We start from the raw sequence: 23,123 nt of genomic DNA on the forward strand, positions 1-23,123 counted from the left end.
TTCATTTTGCTACTGTATCGCTGTTACTGTCTCTTATTCTGCAGTTGTGGAGTCACAATGTCTGTCATGAGCGCCCCCTGCCATGAAGCAAGAGAACTGCCTGCCTCACCTCGAATCTGTGCTCTGCCGTTTCTCATCGCTCCTCAGCACACGAATCACGTTACACACACAGTGGGTGGCAAAAAGCACTGTACATTATACTGTATATCCATCCATCCATCCATTTTCTGTTCACCCTTTGTCCCTAATGGGGTCGGGAGGGTTGCTGGTGTCTATCTCCAGCTACGTTCTGGGCGAGAGGCGGGGTTCACCCTGGACAGGTCGCCAGTCTGTCGCAGAGCAACACAGAGACATACAGGACAAACAACCATGCACACACACACACACACACCTAGGGAGAATTTAGAGAGACCAATTAACGTGACAGTCATGTTTTTGGACTTTGGGAGGAAGCCGGAGTACCCGGAGAGAACCCACCATGCACAGGGAGAACATGCAAACTCCATGCAGAAAGACCCCGGGCCGGGAATCGAACCCAGGACCTTCTTACTGCAAGGCAACAGTGCTACCTACTGCGCCACTGTGCAGCCCCATTATATACCTATAAGTTAAATTATGGAAAATCAATTCATATATTAAATGTTTTTAACCATTTTATTAGTGACGTACAGACAGGAGTAACATGCTCCCATAGAATGGCAGCCAGTGCAGTTAGCCAGAGGTTGCGCAATCCAACAGCTTCGCTTCCGAGGATTTGAATGGGAAAATGCAAAAATTCAGCAATTTTGAAGAAGAAATGATCAAAATTGGTAAATAAAAAATGAATACTTTACAGTACAAACCACAGGGTGAAAATGGCAACATTAATTATTTTATCATTATATTTTTCCATTATGACAGGTGAGGCTCTGCCTCACTTGCCTCCCCTGACCGCACATCTCTGGTCAAGATCATAACGTAAATGTAGCCAAGTTAGCTACAACAAGCTAATTTTCATGTTGCACAATCTGCACAAGTTTGTGTTAATGTATTATAATTGTGTTCACGTTAAATTTAACTCAGCATAATTCTCCTGCAGGTGCTTTAGTCCCGTGACTTCAGTCACACACACCCTGAGTCATATGACTGGTTCCATCCATCAGCTCAGATCCAGTCCTGAGGTTAGGAGCCTCCTTCCAATCAGAGCACAAACAACACTGTTCACCCCTGACCCACTGCAGTCCCATGCTGGAAGCCAAACCACCGGCCGAGTGAAAAGTCACGTATTGAACCAAAAGATACGTGTATTTCAAGCTTCTCTATTGTGAAATCAATTTCAGTATTTAAGGAAATACAAGTAAAAAGCTGCTTTAAACGTGTGCTCTGAATGGAACATTAACCAGCCTTCTGTGAATAATGCAAACGCTGGCTTTTATGATGTTTTATTGCAGCGTCACTCTGAGAACAACACTTGTTTCATTTATGACCTCAACCTGCGGCCAACTGTCAGGGCTGGAGCTAAAACCCGGAATCACGGCTCTGCGTGTCCGAGACTCGGGTCAGAGTCTATAAGAAGGAGATTCCTCACCTGTGACAGCAGAGTGAGCAGATCAGGCGCATCGAGAACCATGAGACTCCCAGTCCTGCTCACATGTCTGCTGGCAGCCTGCCTGGCAGAGGCACCCCATCCATGCGGTAGGAGGATATTTTAGTTGGAATTAAGCTTTATCTTAATCTGCTTTCTCAACATTTCTTCATCATGTCTCACCTTTTCTGTGTTAGACAAAATCTTGCTGTTATTTAAACCATTCTTTTTATTGTTTTAATATGAAAAATGTCACATTTTTGTTCGACACAGAAAGTCCTCCCCTTCTCACCGGAGCCCTCACCGTGGTAAGCCTTTCATTCTTCCGCACAATCAAGCGCAACCTGAGCAGAGCTTCTGAGTAAATGTGTGAATCAGGATCACTTACACTCTGACTTTCCAGTCCACGCAGAATGAAAAGCTGCTTACCTACGCCAAATACCTGTATGACGCACTGGGACGCAGAGTGAGACTGCTGGAGCTGGGCACCTACGAGAATAAGACTTTCACCTACGACGTTCTGCTGCACTACAGAGAGGTGACCAGAGCATGGATAGCTTGTATCTTTGTTTTAGCAGGAAGTGACTTTTGATCTGAGCTTTTTAAAAAAGGAAATGGACGTTTGGAAACACTGCGGTAGAAATATTTCTCTCACAATTTTCCCAGCAAGTGGAAACGGTTGCTTAGATGTAAAGCCAGAAAGATTCCAATGTGATTTCAGGAAATCACAGTTTATCAGCGTGAAAGTTTTCTCACAGGAAACAGCTATACATTAAAAAAAAGAACTAATCACAAGGGCAGCGGAATAAAATGGAGCAATGGTAAATGATTACCTCTGGTCAAGCCCATGAAGAATTCCATATTCTGTTGTTGAGGAGCAATGATCAGTTTGTAATGCCAGAGATGACAGAGATGATTGGTGAACTTACAAATTCACCAATTTGGAAACAATTCCTTTTGAAGACTGTGAGTCACATGACTGTGTGTGATGGCTTCAGTCCTGAAAACTTGTAGAGCATGTTACATGAATACCAAATTAAGCATCCTGAATGAAACCTCAGGGTGGAAACCTTTTTGACACACTTCCAGATCGGCAACACAAATTTAGATGGACCTTAAAATACCGGGTCTGACACCAGAGTACCAGCACTGCCTCAACTTCCATCACTTAATACAAGAGAAGTCATCTGGCATTTATGGTCTGTTTATTCCAATACACATTATGATGCCCTTAAATGTGTACATTAGTACATTCAGAAGGCTATATCCATTCTAAAGTCAGCTACCGATCTGATTACTGATATGCCAGTGCTGGCCCCAAAGGCCCCCACATAGTCACATGGATTCAGAGCAGATGTCCACCAGACACAACCACGCTAAGGCAAATATTTACAATGGTGTATGCGTACCAAGTGTCACACAGTAAACAACTTGTTGGGAAACCTTGTTTGCAACATCGAGCTGATAAGGTTGAGAGTTGGCACAAACAGTCACAAGGATGCACAGACTTGTTTGAAAAGTGTTCTGTAAGAATCTGAAAGAATTGACCTGAAACTGTCCCTCCTTTACTTTCCTTATCAGGCTACCATGTATGAGATCCACGCTCATAACCGCACCTGTAAGAAGATGCCTCTGAAGGTAGAGTTCCACCCTCTATCTATCCCAAAAGGCGCCACTCTGCTGGGTCAGGTTGTGGTGGGAAGTTCATCGGGACCTGGACAAGGCCTCTTGGTGAACAGCTGGATGGGAGACCTACCAGACAAGTCAGGTGAGAAGGCGTCCTATGGCAATAACCTCTTTGGTTCTTCATTCATTCAGCCAGCTTTAGCAGCTCACCTTTTATCTTCTGTCCTTCCAGGAAAGTACCTATCAGTGGTCACTGAATTTGGCTGCATTCCTGTCAGCTCTACCTACCAAACCAAAGAGTACGGATGGGTGCTGACGAGGTTGGTTTTAGCATCGTGACCATGATAAAGCTCGAGCTGACATGTCTGAGCTCTGCCTTATGATTCCTGCATCTGTTTGTCTGTTAGCTTCTTCGACAACGTCATTGGGATTGAAGATCCTAATCTCCTCAACGTCCCCAGCTTCTGCTCAGAAGGGGAGGGAAAGGAGGAGCAGACGGAACCAGTAGACTTCTTCAGCTTATTTCAAAACAAGAAATGAAAACCTCCTTCAATTGTTTCATTTCATCTAACTCTGGTGTCTTGTTTGACTCTCGATTGAGACCTTGGTGCATTCTGTATTTTTCTCAAGACAGATCAGTTTGTTCAGTTCACTGCACTTCAGTTCATTTTTCTTTACACTGATGGTCCGATGAAGAATGTCTCTCCAGAACATGAGCAAGAATAATAAAAGTAATTTTCTCTTCATTGTGGTTTTGAGTCTTTAATTGATTTGTACACACACAAACTCACACACAAGTTTATAGGTTAACTCTATAGGCTAACTCTGCCTGATGCTAACCATAATTCACATGACACCAACCATAATTCACATGACACCATTAAGCCTAACCCCTAATCCTAACAAGAGCAGTCCATGGCATTATGAGAGGACTTTGGCCCTCAGTAGGCTCATACCAGAAAAGGTCTTAAATAGGCTACACATACAAGTACACACACACTAAACAGTTCATCCATCTTGAACATTTTTCACACTTTGTCAGGTTACTGAGATTTTGAATATCCAACACAAATCAGCACAAAATTCTTATTTGGATGCAAAACTGACATTTTACTGCAATTACAGTTTCCAGTCTTTTGGGGTCAGTCTCTATCAGCAGGACAGTGGAGGCGATTGAGGCACTAAACTTTACATTGAGTATCAGTAAATGGAGATAAATGACACGTACAAATGTTTAGATCTATTTCTGTTCTCTCTCTACAACACTTTATAAGAAGGCGAGTGTTCACTTAAGTCTTTAAAAGTGTAAACAGGTTTTTACCAGGATGTATCATGACCAGATAGTGATCATGGCCGAATGAGCAAAAACCAGAGATAATCACTGGATTCTAATCAGTTAGAACAAGTTAGAAAGTTCTCCTTGTTCAGTCATGTGGATTCGGCATATTTCACACCATTACAACTAGCATCTTTGATAATTATGCTGGATACAGACTGGAAACCCCACATGTTTGTATTTAAGGATGGCAGCGTGCAGTGGGCTTGCCGTCAGACGACATGACGACTCTCTTTCTGTTCGTGTGCCTGTTGGTGGGCTGCCTGGCTCAGGAACCCCAACCATGCTGTAAGTACGCACACGGAAGAGCTCAGCATCAGCATGTTGTAGTTCAGAATCTTCTTACCAGCTCATAATAATAACTGAGCTTTTTTCCTGTTCAGCATCCCCGCCGCTCTTGTCTGGAGGCCTTTCTGTGGTAAGTTGAAACCAACTCGACTTTGTTCTCGTACTCCTCTCAGTGAAACGCCTTCTCTCCGTCCTACAGTCCACCCAAAGCGAGAAGCTGGCAGCTTTTGCTAAGTACTCCTACGATGGCCTTGGAAGGCGGATCCTCCTCAGTGACTTTGGGTCCGTTGACAATAAAACCTTCCATCTAGACGTGCTTCTGCTTTACAAACAGGTGAGAACCGAGGAGAGGGGATCTGTATGTATGCCAGATTCCAACAGGTTCGGTTTGTAATCCCATCCCTTCCTGCAGGGGGTGATGTACAAGATCAACAACCGGGACAAGAAGTGCCTGAAGAGGCGTCTGAGCACGGATTTCATCCCGCTGGGCGTTCCTAAGGATGCCTCCCTGGTGGGTCAGGTTGTGCTGGGCAGCTCCTCGGTTCCAGGGGAGGAAATTCTGGTCAACACCTGGACAGGGACGCTGCTGACCAGGAAGGGATTAGGTAGAGTTTCTTCTAAAATATTCGTACCACTTAAAGTTTTTCACATTTTTTCACATCGTTTTATGTGGTAGGTAGACAGTGAAAAAAGTGGTACATGTTTCAGAGCCCTTTCTCTGAACAGGAGCCTGAATGTAAAACTAGTTGTACAAAAACTGCATTTCTTTTTTGTAGATATGAAATGAATTAGAGATTTTAAAGTTGAACACTGACCTAGTGTAACTATAGGCATGATGGCAGTTAAATTTTAGACACAATATATTCACATATTTGTTAAACCTGTCACCACGTCATGACAGTATAATATCAGACGATAACTTGGGGGGGGGGAATCAGGCTCCTCTGTCTCCTCCCTGTGGTCCTACAGATATCTGCAGAAATGCACCAGATATCCAGTTAGAATCAACCAATCAGAGCAAGGAGGAGGGTCTTAGTGCTGTCAGTCAATCTAGTGTACATTCGACCACATGACTGCAAATGACTCAGCAGTTATGTGACTGATCTGATTTGTTTTTTTTCTTTGCAGCAACGTACGTGAGCATGGTTACAGAGTTTGGATGTATTCCTGTCAGCACCCTGTTTAGCACGGACAAGACAGGATGGGTGGCGGTCAGGTCAGTGCGCACACCTCAGTTATTTAATTCCTGTCAGCTCCAGAGAGCAGATAATGCTGTCTTTTTACATGCCTGAATGAAATGGTGTCCTTCAACTCAATTCAAATTCAGAAATATGAAGGGAAATTTAGTGGTGTGATTTTAATCTTCTCTCTAGCCAGCAACAGAGCACTATGCAGATGGATATAATTTTTTTTATTATTGTGGAAAAAAAGTGTTTATAAATCAATAAAACTGAACTAGAAAATATAGGAGTCAGCTGTATGGAGAGACACAAACTGTACAATCCCCATGACAACGCTTCCATAAAAGGCTTCGAAGGCCTGCTCTGGTTTGCTCAGGAAACGGATAAACGTAAGATGAAAACAACTCGTAATACCTGCTAATCTGTCCTATTATAATCAATGAACCAACAAGTGTTCAAAAGTAATTACCCTTCATCATAAAGAACAATACAAACCAAACAGCACAACTTCATAAGCCAGGAAGTTTCATATCAACCTGATCCAACAAGTTGTGCTGTGTGTATAAAACGTAACAGTAGCTGCAGCAATAAGCTTTAGATCTGCATTTCTGATGTCACTAAAACAGTCACACAGCCCCTGTCAGTAAAAATGTTGTTACAAAATTTGAATGCATGAAATCCTTAGAAAAACAAGTTCGCAGTTTGAAATGCTCGTAGCAGCTAATAGCTAGCAGCAGCTAACAGCTTTCTTTTTTTTTTTTTACGTGTTTTGTCGGCAGCGTGGCACACAGTTGTGTGAGTGTCACGGTGAGGCCCAACCGATTTACTTTCATAAGCACAGCATTACCGCGTTGGCCTTGATGCTACACTTGATATGTATACGTAAAATAGACTTTATTAGAAATTTCTTTGTGTTTATTTCAGATGTAGTGGACACAGACACAAAAAAGAAGAGAGAAAAGAAAGGTAGAAAATTGGGGGAAAGGTTTAAAAGGTATCCGATAGGAGTAGAAGAGAGCAGCTTGCTAGTAGCAGCTAATAGCTAATAACAGCTAATAATAGTTAGCAAATCCCATTGGTTGATGGAAAATAGACCAATTCTTTTTAGCGCGCAGGTAAAAATCAGATCTGGGCGTGATATCAAAACCATCATAACAGATTCACCTTTTAGCTCTTCACCTGTCATAATCTTACACAAATGTGTCAGCCATGTTGGATTTTCAGGTTGAGGTTGGTGTTCAGTTGACATTTCATTTATTTTCCGGCTTTCAAAGAAAGTGGAACACAGAATAAAATTACCACTTAGAACAAGCAGGAAAAAAAACCCTTCCAACCAGGCATGATCTCAGACACGGAACTGTTTTCTGTTCAGATTCAACTGTAACAGATTGAACTGATTGTTTTTGTCTGGTTTTCAGTTTCTTCAACAACGTCGTCGGACTGGTAGACCCCCAGGATCTCACCCCACCACCGTTCTGCAGCACCGCCCAGCTGGAGGAAGAGGAGCGAGACGCACACACGTCATTTCTGCAGCTTCTTTAAAAACCAGAAACACGCTGCAACAGGAGACTGTTTTACTGTAAAAATGACTTATATGTGGTTTTAGTCAAAGTAGCTCTTATAAAACTTGAAGAAACTGAATGGAGTTCAAGTTGTGATTCATTCATAATTAATTGTTCATATTTATATTGTTCAGAACTGAGAGGAAACATCAGCACATTTCAGCAACAAGGCAGTTCAAAGTTCTTTACGCCATAAAAACATCACACAGTAAGCAGGCATGAAACAAGCAATAAATGTTACATTTTGTCATTAAAATTCATCAAAGGCAACGTTGCTTTAATGGAATCAGTGTTTCGGCATCTTTGCAGTTGTCTGGAAGTTTACTCCAGATTCCACTCAAAGAATTTAAAGACACAGATGTAAAAATTATGCTCTGCTGTTATATTGTTTTCATGCAAATATTTTTTTCCTTCTGTGATTTTGATCACAGAAGCAGCAATATTCTTATAAATGCAGAAAAAATAAATACAAACCCTGCAGCTGTACTGGGCTCCATGACAACAACACAACCAAGAGGAGGCTTGAAAATACAACGTTAATGTAATCTCCTGGATTTATGGGAGTTTATTAAAATCAGAAGGACAGACGGCAGCAGTCAGTCACAGTAGGAAACACCAGCAATCGTTCACTGAGCTGACTGACAGAAACCTTGAACAAGTATTGAACAACGGCTTCAAAGTGTCCAATATTCATCTGTCTTAATTTTAGTCCCATAAATATTTCTGGGTCGATAATAACCAATGTTTTTTTCCATCTTGTTGCCGAGTGTGTTTTGGGGAGGAGGGGTTGAGTCATGGAATTTGTCTGGTCATGTGACGGTAGTGATGATGCAACACAGGACTGTGGTGTGTTTAACTAACAATATATATCAGGATACGTATAATATCTGGATATGTAATATCAGAAAATAGTTGGTGGCCATAACAGTGTTATTAATATTGGATATTATCATCGGCCCATATTTTCACGTCAGTGATTTTCGGATTTAAACTTCCACATTTTTACATTACAGTCACAAACATGAATGGATTTGACATTTTTCTATATGTCAAATATAGGAAAATATACTCTATATTTTCAAAGAAACATGCCACATGTTTCACTGAGTTTGAAACATGTGCCGTAGAAGATGGCTGACGGCTGACGGCTGATGCCACAGAGCCAAAACAAATCTTCAGGATCCAACTCTAATTTTGTTCCTCGGCATGTGAACATAACATAATAAAACTTATGCAAGTTTTAACCTGTTCTAATATTGTAGCTCAGGGGTTATTGATGTGTAAAACCTGTTTTGTTTTGTTTTTTTTGATTTATGAGATCGGATCTTTTTTTTTTTTTATGTAGAAAACTAGAGGAACTGCCGCTTGACTCGTTCTCTCTTTTTAAAGGACCTTCACCTTTAACCTTTCGACGAACGACAGCGAAAGGTTAAAGTTTCCTGAGACAGTGACAAAAATTGAAAAACATTTTAAAACCTTTATGTGTCACGTCGCCAGCCTGCGTGTACAAGCTCGACATTTCACGTGCGTGAAACACACACGAGGACAAGCGAGTGTCGCCTCATCGCACAAGATCCGGAAATGAATGGAGAGAGAGAGACAGGTCTAAACTAAAGTTTTAATATCCCCTTTAAAAGCAATATTACTTTTTGCAGTTTGGGGAGGGGGGGGTGGAGTTGTTTGAAGCAAAACTTCCTATAAAGATTTCTGAATATAAAAACCTGGAAAACTGAAGATCTTAAGACATGTTTGGCTTGAGACAAAACACACTTGCCCGGGCGGCATCAGAAAGGTGTGGGCCACACAAGAACTAGAAAATAAAAAATATCTTATTGGTACTGCTACTTGTATGCATGTGTAGTGGAGTAAGTTTCCTTTAGTTGCTCTTGACTTCTGGGAAATTATATCACCTGCTTTCTGCGACAAAAGTCCCCATAGATAAGTGTTTCCATTTTAATTGGTTGAAGCGCAGCAGAAGGAGGGGGTTGCCCAGGGCAACATTCCTGCAAGAACCACAAGCTATAAAAGTTAGGCACAGTGATTAATCGTGATTAAAAGATTGTGATTATTATGATTAGATTTTTTTTTTTCAATCAGTTGACAGAACTAGTATCATGATGTAAAAATGAACTGAATGACTTGGGCAACACAACATTTGTGTATGTGTGTATTCTCCTTGTTGTTCCTTTGTACCAGACAGCGGTGTAAACATGCATTTTTCTTCTTTTTGTATGGCTCAAAATAAAGCAAAAAAATAATAATAATAATAATAGTTTTTAAAGAAAAGGTCAAAAATGTAGATTTCTTTTTTCAGCTGATTTACCTGAACTCACACTGAATGACTTTCCAGACTCATCAGAGCTGCTGCTTTAAAAAAAATTTTTTAAAGAAAGTTAAAAACAGGAAACAGGCGTCAGGTGACACTGACTGGGAACTGCGCACATTTAAAGGAAGTGAGCTCTGACTGTAGAGAGGAGAGTCAACCTGACGACATGAGAGCTCTGCTGCTGCTGCTGCTGGTGGTGGTGTGCCTGTCGGTGGGCTGCCTGGCCCAGAGACCCCTGCCATGCAGTGAGTACACACACACACACACACACACACACACACACACACCTTTGTGAACATCTCTACTTTTATCATCTATTCAGACTAAAATATGCTTTTCATCTCGACAGCCTCCCCGCCGCTGCTGACCGGTTCCCTTTCTGTGGTGAGTTCTCACTTTTTTTTTTACCAGCCAAACAAGAAAAAGTGATTGTGATTATAGTAAATATTTATTGTGGATTTATTTCCAGTCCACCCAGAATGAGAAGCTGGGAGCCTTCGCCAAATACACCTACGATGCTCTGGGACAGCGGATCCGCCTCAGGGAGTTTGGTTCCTACGACAACAAGACCTTCCACCTGGACGTACTCCTGCTCTACAGAGATGTAACAACCACAGAGAAGGGATTTTAAACAACATGTTATGTTTTTATTATTATTATTGTTATTTCTATTATCCTGTCCTGTTTTGTAAGGGTGTGATGTACAAGATCAACTACAGGAACCAGACGTGCTGCAAGAAGCGCCTGAGCCGAGTTTTCCACCCGCTGGCCATCCCGCAGGATGCCTCCCTGCTGGGCCAGGTCGTGCTGGGCAGCTCCTCCGGCCCCGGGCAGGGGGTCCTGGTCAACACCTGGACCGGCCAGCTGCAGATGAGGAACAAGACAGGTAAGGCAGGAGGAAAACAGGATCATGTGGTGCTGCAGGAAGCACATGACCTTTCTTAGAAAAAATAAAAATAAAAAAAATTCCCTGAGCTCGGATTTCCAGTTTGACAGGTTGACCTGCTCTGTGTTTACCGCAGTGAAGTACATGAGCACCGTGACGGAGTTCGGCTGCATTCCCGTCACCACGCTGTTCCACAGCTGCAGGGATGGATGGAGGATCACCAGGTTGGTGCCTGAGGCGTTGGAAGCCTTGAAGGGTTTCACATTCTGACAAATGGCGTCCAGAGCTTCTGCCACGCCGGGCTAAATTTAAAAATGTACCAGCAAAACCTGGGTGGACATTAAGCATTTATCCTATTGTTTATCATTTATCGTGATAAATCTCATGACGATAACAATTTTAATTTATGGCTCATCGCCACAATAAGTTCCAATTAACCCTGACAAAACTATCGGTATTATCAGGATTGTTAGTCTTACTATTTTCTCCCCAGTATGCTCAATTATCAATAAATGTGAAAATATGATTAAATGCAATTACTGTGTGCAGTTCAGTGATAGAAATCAACTTCTTTATGTGACTAAAAAAAGTCACATAAAAAGTGAATTATAAATGTTTTTCCAGAGCAGTATTTGTGTTTGTTGGGCTGTGATAAAAAGAACTAACTTGTTTTTATTGTCACTTTTGTTGAAAAATAATTATGCCAGAAAATGTCGTAATGTAACTTTATGTCCAACAGTACGGAAGTAAATATGTGCCATCAGGCTTTGAATTAAACATGACTATGAAATTTGAATGTAGTAAATGTCTTTTAGGTTAAAAAATATATCCTGAATGTATTCTAACACTGAAAAAGTAAGTACAAATATACAACGTTCAAATTTCAGAAGCATTTTTTAATTCAAATCCTGATGGCACGTATTTACTTCCATATGTATTGCCCACCAATACATACAATACAGCCTAAGACAGGCTTCAAAATTTTAGACTTTTAAAAAAGACTGAAACACACACACACACAAAAAATGTTCTGAATGTTTTCGTTTTATCCATCAAGAACAAACACAGTTGAATACATACATTCATACATACATACATACATACATACATACATACATACATACATACATACATACATACATACAGTAAATTCATAAACGTTTTCTCTCTCTCTCAGGCTGAAGTTAAATCAGACCGAACTTCTCTCGTTCAGTCTGAATTAACTAGATTATTTATATTTATTAAATTCTAGAATAATTAAAAGAAAAACCCGATATTTGAATCTAAAAAATATATGTTAACCTCAATTCTCTCAACAGTTTGTTAGGGCTCCTTTAGTGTCAATATTAGCATCCTGCTCTCGAGGTTGCAGGTTGAAGAGGCCCAGTTTTTTTTCCTCTTGAAGTTTCTGCTCCTCTAGCAAATATCTTTTGTGGCGTCCATGTCTGTCTAGTTACCAAGATTGTTTTCAGTTATTTAGCTAATCACACTGTGACTCAACGAGTTTCCAATGTTACACTTTTTCACAGCATATATCGTGTCTTCGGTTTGAGGCGAATGTGTGTTACTGTGTTTTTCTTTTTCTTTTTTCTCAGCTTCTTCGACAACGTGATTGGGCTGTCTGACCCTCAACAGCTCATCCCACCGCGTTTCTGTGACGACGCCAAGTTGGAAGAAGAGGAAGGGGAGGAGCCAGCTACCTTCTACAGCTTGTTCTAGAAGATTCTCGTGAATCTGGTTCACCTTCTGAATCTTTGCACTGACCTATCACTTCCTTCAGTCCTTGATAAAGAAACTTTTAAATGGAAATCTTTGCCATCAGTCTGTCTGTTACTCGTTTGTGTATAAATCAAGTGTTGTAGAATTTAAATTGAGTGCAAATAAGTATAAAGATATATATTTTTTGCATTTTTTTTTCTTCATCATGTATGAATAAATGCTCTAAAAGTCAACTTTTTGAGACATCATAAATGTTTGATTCGATGTCAGCTTTTAGCCATGGCAACACACTGTGATTGTGAGAACTTTAAATATGCCTGTTTCTATAAAGCATCTCAATAAATCAGAATATCATCAAATACCACGAAGCAAAAGTAATTTATTATATTGATTTATTAAACTGAATGAAATATTTTAATGATTACTATGACTTGCAGTAAATAAAAACCCCAAAGTCATTCTCTCAAAAATATTAATGTATCAGATTTTACAATCACAGGAACTTACTCAGCCATGTCCATTCTGGGATCTCTGTTGTTGAATAAAACCTGGCCACTAGATGGCGGTAGACAATTGGCAATGAGAAGGTCGCAGCGGAAAAAGGTCTGAGTGAAGGATGGAGGAGCTTGTTGAATGTTACATCAACCTTTAATGTTCGCGCAATCTTGAAATTCTTGAGTAAGATTATGTGTTTTTTAAACATAAAGAGACGTAAATCAGATTGTCTTGGCTATCAGACAGCATAATCTTAATTTTATTCATGATTTTCTTTTGGTTTTTTTTTTTTTTTTCGTAAAATATAAACACTTCCTGGTGGCAACATTTTTTTTCACAACACAAATGATTCCGTTATTCTGCATTATAGAAATATGACGTTTTTACAAAGCTGGGTGTGTTCGAATATCCGTGTGCAGATATGAAAAACACAGACTTCAATAAGTAACATTTTTATTTGTTTACATCATGATGAGCAGTCACTTGGTAACAGTAGTAACACACACCCCTCAGCACCCCGACCTCCTGCACCCCAACGTCTGCCGCCGCCAGCCCCTGGCCCTGAGCGGCTGCCTCTAACCACACCAGTCTGGCATCAGGATCCTCGTCTGAGAACTGGAGCAGGGACCCGGAGCGCCGCAACACCTTCAGGCACTGCCTCAGTACCGAGGCCGCCTTCTCCGCCCCCTCCTTGGACCTCAGCAGGGCGTCTGTGGTGCCCTTGTCAACAATAAGATCCAGGCTGCTGGGACCGTAGTGGCCGTCAAGCCGGGTGCAGTCCAGTTCTAAAAAGTCAATTTGAGAGGAAGCGTTGCGAGGCCGGACGGCGTTGGCCCGGATGTGCTCCCGCATTAGCCGCACGGCTACGGGGGAGATGTCGGCGCAGGTGACTCGCACTGGCAAAGCGGAGTCTCTGTAGATGGAGGGGCCCAGCGCAGACGTGCCGCATCCCATGTCCAAGACCTGGACAGGATGGCGTGAAAGGGATGCAGCCTGCAGGAGGGGCGTGATGAAGTCCTGCACCGCATCGAAACCGAAGAACCACTCAAAGTTTTTGAAGTTGGGACTCCTGCTGCTGGTCTCAGAGTAGAAGCGGTCCCATGCTGATTTCTTATCCATGTTCTCCATCAGCTCAGCTAGACACGAGAAAGAGGAAAGAGACACAGTGGTTACCAAGACGACAGGCACAGCTAACCATCTAGTCCTGACTTATGGTGTCCTGCAGCTCTTTCCAACCAAGACACTTAAACTTACTTAAACAGGCAGACTGGACAAGGATGATATTTATTCATGAAGGAAGTTATGCTAGCATCTTTAGCATAATGTAGGCCTACCAAGACATTTCATACTTAAACAACCAGACTGACAAGGACAACATCATGCTAAGTTATGCTAGAAAGGCTAGCATAACCTTCGTTTAAGTATAAATTCCTTTTTAGCATGAATTGAAGTGTGGCTTCTGTGTTGGCCCTTTTGGGCCACCATACAAGTAGAAGTCCAAACTAAAATCTTACCATGCTTTCTGCTGTCCAGCCCATCAGACTGAGGTTGACTTATTATGAAAAACATGAAAAGATAATGCAGTCTTTTGATTAGAAAGCTGGTAGAGACATTCTGTAACATTTTAAAGGTGGTTCTACATAATAATTGACTCAAGGTGGCTGAATACACCTGCACACCACACTGACTTCTCAGATTTTCATTTCTAAAATACAAAACCAAACCGCATTTTCCTTCAACTTAATTATGAACTACTTTGTGTTGACCGGTTGTATTGATCTCCAGAAAACTCAGTGAAGTTTGTGGCAGTTATATAAAATCCGTCATGGACAAACTCTGCAGTTGAAGCTCGTTTATTTCAAAGCTCATTTTTAGCTGTGCCTTATGCAGTTGTTGAATTCGCGATAAATCCTCATCACTAAACAAGCCATTAGTTCTAGCCTGCTGCGTTACTCTAAATGTCAGCAGCTAACCTTTTGAACGAAAAACTCTTTCTATTTAGCTGGTTAGCTTAAAACCACGAAAGAAAACAACGACACTACCCTGACATGAGTAATTCCAACTTTGGACATACTTGTCACTGATGAATGTTGCCTTGTACACCGGGAGAATCCTCTTCTGCCAGCCGACGCGAACGACTTCGTGAGAGCAGACATGTTGGTTTGTGTTCTCCAGAGCTCAACCACAGAGACAGGAGCTCTCACTCCGACCACGAATTCTATGATATTGAATTTACTCTAGAGTCCAGGAAAACGTGAACGAGAAAAACACCTCGTTATAATTGACGATCTTTGGTTAGTTTACGCGTATATGACATACATTCGTGGTTCTGATATCCAGATTTTCCTGAAAACAGTTGAGGAACAAAAGACAAGTAGTTCTTTGATTTATTCGTTCATTTTTAATTTTATGACGATTTCTTTTTAAATGTCGCTTTTTGTTTTTATAGCTAAAAATAAAATTCAATTCAGAAATACTTATTCCTAAAGGGAAATTAAATGTTGCTTTAACTCATATCATACAAATTTCTTCAAAGAGTTGTAGATGCTGATGAGGAATCCCCGGTAGCAGTCTGTGTTGCAGCACTTTTGAAGAAGCCTCTGACTGAAGACGCCATTGCTGCTAACAGATACTGAGGGGTGTCCATAATTTTCTCAAAGCACAGCACAGGTTGCTGTGATTACAGGACACTTGTTCACAAAATTAACATAATCTTTGGATTTGTGTTTCTAAGCAGTTCACTGATCCTCAGAAGCCTTTTATCCTGAGCCAAAAGTGTGAACGATTTGAACGTTCCTCTAAAGCGGGAAATCAAAGCGTACAGAAAAAAAAAAACAGCGCCTCCTAGAGTCACAATGAATGATGGTCGCAGAATCAAAATCAGTAATGACCCAGACTGTGTGCTCTCAAGTTGGCTTCGGTTTTCCAGTACTCGCAGTGTACAGACATAGTGTAGCCTATAAATACATGCAATTTACAGAAATTAAAATATAAACATTAGGTGCCAACTTGTGAAATTCTGAAAATGTGCTTCATTTTGTTTATTCTTGTCAATGTTTTAAACATGAAAAGAAGCAAAGAAAATATCACATTTTTCTCATCCTATTTGGCCACAAAGTGAAAAATGAATTGAACATTTAGTGTTTAGTAATAGATGTGCATATTTGTAAAGGAAGCACAGCTTCACATGCAGGCAGGGGGAGGCCGGAGTACCCGGAAAGAACCCATGCATCCACAAGAACAAACAGGAAGTCCCTTCAAATATTTTAAATAAATTAAAAAAGAAACTAAAAGGGTAAGTTTAAATAAATGCACTCCAGTTATATAACTGCAATAATGGCATATCAATTAAATGGAAAAACTGCTGCACTGATCCACAACACAAATACCTCATGTATTACATTTGACTAGTTCAATTTTCACCATTTTTGAAACCAAATATTTTTTCTTGTATGGTTAAAATATTCGTTCAAAAAAAAAAAACTACTTTTTTTCGCGTTTCATTTCCTTAAGGGTTTTTAGAGCATTTAGTTATGTGTGCACAGCAATGATGGAATCCTGAGTAGAACTAGTTGGTTTTTTTTTCAGACAACTGTTGCACTTTTATTATAAAAACAACAAAAAACAGCAGAAGACAAATAATGGATTCAAGACCAAACGTTTCTATGGAAAGTATTCACTTTCTGGATGAGGTCTCTTAAAAAACTTTTTGGAAAAAAGAAAAACGATACATTAGGTACAACTCTTGGCCACTTGTTAGTGTCTTGTAATTTTTCCTCATTTTAAAAAAAATGGAGCAGAATCTGAGAGTCAGAGAAAAGGCGGCAAATAAGATGTAAATTGCTTTAATAAAACTCAATGAAACGCAGTGTACCAAAGGAAGAGAATCAAACAAAGCAAGAAGATAACATTTACAACCACAAAAGAAAAAAAAAAAAAAACCTGTACAACTAATCGGCTGGAGTCACTTCTATTTTCCAACTATATTTTTTCCGTTAACCATTTTGTGTGACGGCGGAGGATAGCCTGGGGCTGGGGGAGGTTTGGCGTAAGAGGGGTAAATGAGACGCATGTGATTTTATCGTTTTATTTCCAAATAAATGAGAATCATCTCAGACACAGATGCGATTTGTAAATCAACGTGGCAGCTGATGTTATTTTTTGTTTGTTTTTTTCTTAAACGCTCCCCCTGCGGAGTGCAGCTTGAGGAGAGGATGTGATCTGATGTGGCCCAGGAGTGTTATTTGTACAGGATGTCGTAATGGCCTGGTCTGTACAGCAGGAAGATGCGTGGGTCGCCCCCTTCAGGGAAGATGTGGTTATTGACAGACCCTCCTTCCCCTCTGTCCATGTACTCCACCAGAATGGATACATTCAGGGCCTTGGCTAAGGCAATGATGTGAATGTGGTCACTTTCTTTAGACATAGGCTCTACTTCCTAGGAAAGGAGAAAAGAAAAAAAAACAATAAACATATGCTCAAACATTTTGCATAAGTTCATTCAAAAACCCTCTTTAATGATATTTAAGTATCTATGGTTACTGCATGACTCTTAATCCCAGCATTCTTTCATTGAGCAACAATATACGTTTAAAAAAAAGTTTATTTTCTGTGGGCACAATTCTATTAATGCGCTAATAGTGGAGCAAATTTTTCCATTAGCACTTTAGTCAATTAAAAAAAAAATCTAAATATTGGGCAATACATGTTATATTTTTTAGATTTTATTTTATATATATATATATATATATATATATATATATATATATACACACACACACACTTTGATAAATGAGAATATTGTATTTCCTTCATTTTTACAGAGGCAGGCACACTTCCGCTAATGTGCTAATAGTGGAGCTAATTTTCCCTTGAGCGCGTTTGCCGACTCCAGAAGCATGTAGCGCACTTAGCTTTGCCTAAGTCAACTTTTCTAGATAAATTCTAAAGCATAACTTACTTGGCTGTTTTGTAAAGTTCGACATCTGCATTGAAGTTTTGATTATTAACTCCTAAGAATTTTTCTAAAAGTTAGACAGTTATGTTCATACTCTTATTTTGAAGAGAGTGAAGACTGTTTATGTAGCAGTTCCGTGTTCTTGCCCTTTTTTCCCCCTACAAATAACTTTATTTCAAACAAGAAATGAAGACAGTAGAGAACAAGATATAAACATAAATATAATAGGTGTATTGTAAAAAATATAAATGTCAAAATTAATTTGGTGCTTGAGGGTCGTCATTCAAGGGCAGATATTATTAGCGCTTTAGCATTAGCACGTTAGAGTGGCATATCAGCGGAGCTAATGTTTATGATTAGTGCAAGTAATGTTTTAGTTAGCGGTGCCCACCGCTGATGTTTTATGTGCGTTAGTAAAAATTTTAATCAACAATTAAGACCTGAAAGATAAAGACTATCGGCTGGGGGAGAAACCGTGATCGGTGCACTTCCAGTTCCTGTCTTTATCATGTTTCTCTGTAAAAACAACTTTTTATCCCAAACTCTGCCCACCTGCTGACAGAACTCCTTGATGGTACGTCCTCCCTCGATGAAATGCTCGAAGAAGCCATGCTCTCGCTGCAAGTAGCCTGAGGTAAGGAGGCGCAGGTAAACGACAACGTAGTCGGACATGTTCTGGTCATTGAAAGAGTTCAGCAGCTCCTGCAGCCTCGGATGTTTCTCACACAGTTCAATCAAGTCCATGAACTGCATGGCAGGTGGGATGGGGGGGGGAAAGGCAAAGAATTATTAACTACAAAAAAAAAAAAAAAAGACAACTACAAAACATCTTAAAATAAATTAGTGTATAATGAATAAAAATAATATGAATAAAGATCCAACATGTTTTTATTTTTAGCTAAACTAACTTAATAAATCCTACATTAGCTACGGAAAGTGAGCTAGCTTAACAGGAATGTTGTTGTCAAGTGGTGAATACAACACAAAGTAGAAAATCTTGAACATAACGTGTTCTTGATGCATGTCTGTCTCCTCGAATCCAAATCAAAACGTGTGTAATTATGGAATGAATGAAAACAGTTCAACAAGTCAATACAATAAAGTGCTGTGGTTCAGAAAAACTCAATTGGAGCCGATTTGTCGCTCTGAGAAGCCGATCTGATCCGACCGTCTAATCCGAACCGACGGCTTCAACGACCAGACCTGAGGAATGAAACGGCGAACGGACCGACGGGACCGCTCACCGTGTTGTGGAAATCCTCAATGGTAAACTCAGTGAAGCCTTCGCTAACCAGGTCTAGTTTGCTTTTAGCTGCAACTGCTTTAAATCTAAAAAAGACAAAAACATTGGTTAAAGATCGAAACATTCCAACACAGAATATGATGCACATTCTGACGTGTCAGGGTAACCTGACCAACACAGAAGCTAAATACTGGCAAGTACCTTTAATTTGCAGGGCAGCAATGGTATAAAGTATAAAACCAAAATGGATCCTTTTGGTTTAAGACAAACAAACAAAAAAAAACACTTTAATAAGCCGACGGTAACCATCATAGCTCTTACTTCTGAAGTTCTTTGCTGTCGTCTAGCAGCGACTCTAGATGTGCGAAGCCGAAGGCTCTGTAAAAGCAGTTTCCATCTGGTCGTGTTTTGCGGATATACGCGTACTTTTTGTATAGGTCCTGAAACAGAAAACGAAGAGGAGTTGGTTACGAATTTGGAGCCACGCTGTAAAACCCCGACGCTGTGAACCGACAGTCTGCCCGACCTTGAGCTTGAGTTGATAAACCGTGTCGTCCTCAGCGTATTCTCTCTGCAGCACCGACAGGTCCTGTCTGTCCGACACTAGCGGGTTGCTGTTTGCGATCTGCGCAGACGATACAGTTAGTCTGCAGTTGCACCAACTCAGACGTTTTTAAACTCGTTGCCAACTGTGCATTTACAATCCACAAACACTTGTGACCTCCTCTAAAAATGCTAGTATAGCTGCCTATTATAATATTTCAACCCTTAAATGCTGTTCAGGCTCATTCTGGGTGGAGAAAGGCATCAAAGCTTCAAACAGACTCCAAACTTTTTATCAGTATATGTTTTAAAGGGGCAGTGTATTGTATTTTCCAAGCATATAGTGGCCTTTTACAGCATAATCAGCCACTATGTTGTTACAAAAATGCAATATTTATCAAATATGACTTAAAAGAAATTTGACTCTGTAATTTAAGAAACTCCTGCTCTTTCTGAAACTCCGCCTTCAGGATGTCATCACAACATGGCTCCTCTACTAACTCTTTAACAACGTTTCTACCAGCGTTGATCTGAGAAGCGGCTCCCATTACGAGCAGCACAGTTCCACCAGGCGGAAACTTGGAATCTTGCTTCTCTGAGGAGGAGCTTTGCCCTCGAAGGCGGAGCTAGATCCAACCAGGCGTTTTGCGCAGCTGAACGGTTGCCATAGAGATTAAAGGATTTCTCAAGCGCGCATGAACGAATCAGGGAAACGCTACAGATGTGTTTCTGCTGAGGGAATAACATTACCTCAACATTTTCTCAAATTTGAACACAAGAAATTCTACAAGAAAATATTGGAAATCTTCAGTGAAAAAGAATTTATTAAATTATTTGTTTGTTTAACTACAACTGCTGTTAGCTGAAACCATAAACACAAAGGTCATTCTTAGTGCTGCTAAAATAATCTCTACTTCAGCTCAATACAGTTAATTTATTAACTAGTAGCGTTGTTGTTTTTGTTCTTTTCTCTCCTGTCATTTTGTCTTTTTCCCTCTCTCCATCGTCTGCGTACAAAGTGTGGCAGCAATAAACCAGATAGCTGCCTATTACCCAGAATGCAATGCAGTGTGGTTTGGTATGTTATGGGGCAATCCCCTTTAAAAAACATTTGATTCCTCACCTCCTGCTGAATCCTGTCCTGTTGAGCGATTATGGCCTCATCGTAGGCGAGACAATTAACTCCTGGAAAGCGAGGAGAAGTCAAGGTCAGTCAAAGTCAGGTCTCGATATGGAATTTCATAAATATAGAAGGCAAGAGCAGACGAGGAAGGGAAAGAAAATAGTGCAGGTAAACTTGCTGTTAGGAAGAGACTTGTGTCATTTCCCTTAAAATGTTTTAAGCGATAATGCACGTTTACGTCCACACAAGAAAAACAAAGCACCTGCATTGTTATACAGGCCAGAAAAGAATCATGGCAGTACTGGAATTTCCAGTGGAAGGAAGTATTCTCATTTACAGTAAACCCCCACCTAACCTCTGGTGCAATTTTGCGGATTCATTTTCCCAGAATGTTTGAAGTGCAACTTGGAATGCTAAACTAGCTACACCAATGCTACTTGCTATAATATTAGCTGCGTTTTCCCAGCAGCCAATCCCAGGGCAGCGTTTATTTTTGCTCGGTTTTGATTGGCTGTAACCCCAAGAGCGGAGTTAAGAAAGACAGTGGATGGCGAACTACAGTAATGCTGAAACAGTTTAAAACTGTGCATTTGATGCATATTAAGGTATTTTTGTGATTGCAACAATTAAAATAGGAAGTTTTAAGCATTTTTAGAGAGGGTGTGAAGTATTCGCATATCTTAGTTATTCGCCTTTATCCACAACTCATGACAATACTGGAGGTCCACTACTTTTAATCAGCCTGCTCTCTGAATCCTCAGGCTGAAACGAAGCTAGCTTATCTTTAAGCAGCAGGTGTTGGTGCAGGCGGTTTAAAAGTATGAAAGAATTTTGATCTCAGACTTTAAAAAGTGGAATAAAACTTAAAACATCATTGGAGTAAAAACATAAACAGTTGGCACCGACCACAGAAAACGCCACATTTGTTCATCTCTGTGGTTTGTGGTTCTGGACGTGATGATTTAGAAACATAAATGACAACACATTCTGCATGTCCGGCATCTTTCATTCAGATCTTAGAGTCTACTGTACATTTTATCATCATTTTTAATATCTTCTGTACGTTTCGTCTTATCTTGGTCCTTTAAAAAAAAAGAAGGATGTAGTTCTACGAATCATGTATTTACGTGAAAATGACCTGAGCAAAGATTAAAAAATAATAATAATAATAAAACACTATCTTCAGAAATTAAAAAAATAAAAAAATCTTGTTACCAATAAACAACGATGTTGTAAGACAGCATTCCTCGGTTATTATGAACCCAATCTTCCATATAACACCGGCTGCCGCCAGAGAGCTAAACAGAGCTAGCTCGACTTGTGCGAAAAACAAAACAATTTCTGGGCACGACGAAAACCGTCTCCACACCGCCCAGAAAACAAAACCTTCCCCCCTTACACGTTAACCCTCCGTATCCAACACCTGGCGAAGTTTAATGCTAGTCCAAGTCCGCGCACTGTTTCCCTGCTTGTAACTAAACCAGCGGTTTTCTCTCTTTCTTTCTTTGTGTAACTGCAGCAGCTGCAGCTCGCTACTGTTAGCTGGGGAAGCTGTGGCCTTTCAGGTGGCGTGTCAGCCTCGGTTACAGGGACAGATGAAGCCCTCTGCGGAGACATGCAGTAACCTCAGCTCCAGCCGCCCGATAAACGTCAGCGCACCTTGTCGGAGATTTTCACGAGCAGCTGATTTTCTCACCTTCCATCTCTCCCTGCGAGGATTCCTGCTGTTCCTCCGCCATCTTAGCTATCGAGATCTGTTTCCTCCTTCTCCGTGACCTCATGCATTAAATACTTCCGAATAGAGGGGAGAGGAAAAAGTGCTCAATTTATTGATGCATTTATTGTAATAGTCATATTTTCATGGTACATAAAGTAAGGAGAAATTTTAATAGATTGCAGTTCTGGCCAGGTATGGCAAAGAAAACAGTAGGGGTAAAATCGATTGTATTTTGTGATCAATTTGAACAAATCAATATTTCAGGATGTGGAATTGCTTTTACATTTTTCTGTTTTGTTTACTATCATCAATACCATAATTGGCTAAAAACTTTCCATAAGATAAAACTATCCAACCATGGGCGGTTCTAGAGAGGGGCCAACAGGGGCCAGGTGTTAGTCGGTTTGGCCTACCCTGTCAATTTAGCATACCATTTGATCAAATCAGCATTCTGACCTTTGTGAAGGGTTATGCTGTTTTGATGGGTGTTACACTGAACCAACATACTCCTTTATAAACTACTGTTTCATTGTATCTCACTGAAATAAAAATAAATA

General features: G+C 40.5%; 5 protein-coding genes across 8 annotated transcripts; 3 read left to right on the plus strand and 2 right to left on the minus strand.

The window, feature by feature from the left end:
• Positions 1–1,515: 1,515 nt before the first annotated feature.
• On the plus strand, positions 1,516–3,936 carry LOC114156787 (ependymin-2-like). The gene is made up of 6 exons (XM_028037283.1): positions 1,516–1,674; positions 1,838–1,872; positions 1,968–2,102; positions 3,146–3,332; positions 3,423–3,510; positions 3,598–3,936. The coding sequence occupies exons 1-6, from the start codon at positions 1,608–1,610 to the stop codon at positions 3,728–3,730; spliced, it is 645 nt and encodes a 214-aa protein (XP_027893084.1). The 5' UTR covers positions 1,516–1,607; the 3' UTR covers positions 3,731–3,936.
• A 754-nt stretch (positions 3,937–4,690) lies between these two features.
• Positions 4,691–7,636, plus strand: LOC114157791 (ependymin-like). Its single transcript, XM_028038942.1, has 6 exons — positions 4,691–4,814; positions 4,910–4,944; positions 5,014–5,148; positions 5,227–5,419; positions 5,943–6,030; positions 7,414–7,636. Exons 1-6 carry the CDS (start codon positions 4,748–4,750, stop codon positions 7,535–7,537), a joined length of 642 nt encoding a protein of 213 aa, XP_027894743.1. The 5' UTR covers positions 4,691–4,747; the 3' UTR covers positions 7,538–7,636.
• Positions 7,637–9,978: 2,342 nt separating this feature from the next.
• Positions 9,979–12,847, plus strand: LOC114157793 (ependymin-like). Its single transcript, XM_028038947.1, has 6 exons — positions 9,979–10,128; positions 10,233–10,267; positions 10,353–10,487; positions 10,577–10,769; positions 10,906–10,993; positions 12,365–12,847. The coding sequence occupies exons 1-6, from the start codon at positions 10,050–10,052 to the stop codon at positions 12,486–12,488; spliced, it is 654 nt and encodes a 217-aa protein (XP_027894748.1). The 5' UTR covers positions 9,979–10,049; the 3' UTR covers positions 12,489–12,847.
• cskmt (citrate synthase lysine methyltransferase) lies at positions 12,678–15,171 on the minus strand. 4 transcript variants are annotated; one of them, XM_028038944.1, is made up of 2 exons: positions 15,058–15,171; positions 12,678–14,119 (listed from the first exon to the last, which is right to left on the minus strand). In XM_028038944.1, exons 1-2 carry the CDS (start codon positions 15,137–15,139, stop codon positions 13,437–13,439), a joined length of 765 nt encoding a protein of 254 aa, XP_027894745.1. In that variant the 5' UTR covers positions 15,140–15,171; the 3' UTR covers positions 12,678–13,436. The 4 variants fall into 4 exon arrangements, with proteins under 4 accessions (XP_027894745.1, XP_027894747.1, XP_027894746.1 ...); XM_028038946.1 differs by having other exon boundaries at positions 15,026–15,125; XM_028038945.1 differs by having other exon boundaries at positions 14,957–15,060.
• Positions 15,172–16,812: 1,641 nt separating this feature from the next.
• On the minus strand, positions 16,813–22,661 carry otub1b (OTU deubiquitinase, ubiquitin aldehyde binding 1b). Its single transcript, XM_028039241.1, has 7 exons — positions 22,546–22,661; positions 20,850–20,911; positions 19,710–19,808; positions 19,505–19,623; positions 19,185–19,269; positions 18,493–18,687; positions 16,813–17,421 (listed from the first exon to the last, which is right to left on the minus strand). The coding sequence occupies exons 1-7, from the start codon at positions 22,628–22,630 to the stop codon at positions 17,224–17,226; spliced, it is 843 nt and encodes a 280-aa protein (XP_027895042.1). The 5' UTR covers positions 22,631–22,661; the 3' UTR covers positions 16,813–17,223.
• Positions 22,662–23,123: the final 462 nt, after the last annotated feature.

The sequence above is a fragment of the Xiphophorus couchianus genome, chromosome 14, assembly GCF_001444195.1.
Source record: "Xiphophorus couchianus chromosome 14, X_couchianus-1.0, whole genome shotgun sequence".
Classification (NCBI taxonomy): domain Eukaryota; kingdom Metazoa; phylum Chordata; class Actinopteri; order Cyprinodontiformes; family Poeciliidae; genus Xiphophorus; species Xiphophorus couchianus.

Bases quoted from the DNA above. Each gene is read 5' to 3' on its own strand.
- otub1b (XM_028039241.1), bottom strand. From the start codon at position 22,630: ATGAGGTCACGGAGAAGGAGGAAACAGATCTCGATAGCTAAGATGGCG. The intron at 19,624-19,709 runs GTCGGGCAGACT...TTTCTGTTTCAG, and splicing joins TTTATCAACTCAAGCTCAAG to GACCTATACAAAAAGTACGC. The intron at 18,688-19,184 runs GTGAGCGGTCCC...CCTGCCATGCAG, and splicing joins TTGAGGATTTCCACAACACG to TTCATGGACTTGATTGAACT.
- LOC114156787 (XM_028037283.1), top strand. From the start codon at position 1,608: ATGAGACTCCCAGTCCTGCTCACATGTCTGCTGGCAGCCTGCCTGGCA. The intron at 1,675-1,837 runs GTAGGAGGATAT...TGTTCGACACAG, and splicing joins AGAGGCACCCCATCCATGCG to AAAGTCCTCCCCTTCTCACC. The intron at 2,103-3,145 runs GTGACCAGAGCA...TTTCCTTATCAG, and splicing joins TTCTGCTGCACTACAGAGAG to GCTACCATGTATGAGATCCA.
- LOC114157791 (XM_028038942.1), top strand. From the start codon at position 4,748: ATGACGACTCTCTTTCTGTTCGTGTGCCTGTTGGTGGGCTGCCTGGCT. The intron at 4,815-4,909 runs GTAAGTACGCAC...TTTCCTGTTCAG, and splicing joins TCAGGAACCCCAACCATGCT to CATCCCCGCCGCTCTTGTCT. The intron at 5,149-5,226 runs GTGAGAACCGAG...CCCTTCCTGCAG, and splicing joins TGCTTCTGCTTTACAAACAG to GGGGTGATGTACAAGATCAA.
- cskmt (XM_028038943.1), bottom strand. From the start codon at position 14,606: ATGTTACAGAATGTCTCTACCAGCTTTCTAATCAAAAGACTGCATTAT. The intron at 14,120-14,497 runs GTAAGATTTTAG...TCTCGTGTCTAG, and splicing joins GCTGGACAGCAGAAAGCATG to CTGAGCTGATGGAGAACATG.
- LOC114157793 (XM_028038947.1), top strand. From the start codon at position 10,050: ATGAGAGCTCTGCTGCTGCTGCTGCTGGTGGTGGTGTGCCTGTCGGTG. The intron at 10,129-10,232 runs GTGAGTACACAC...TCATCTCGACAG, and splicing joins CCAGAGACCCCTGCCATGCA to CCTCCCCGCCGCTGCTGACC. The intron at 10,268-10,352 runs GTGAGTTCTCAC...ATTTATTTCCAG, and splicing joins TGACCGGTTCCCTTTCTGTG to TCCACCCAGAATGAGAAGCT.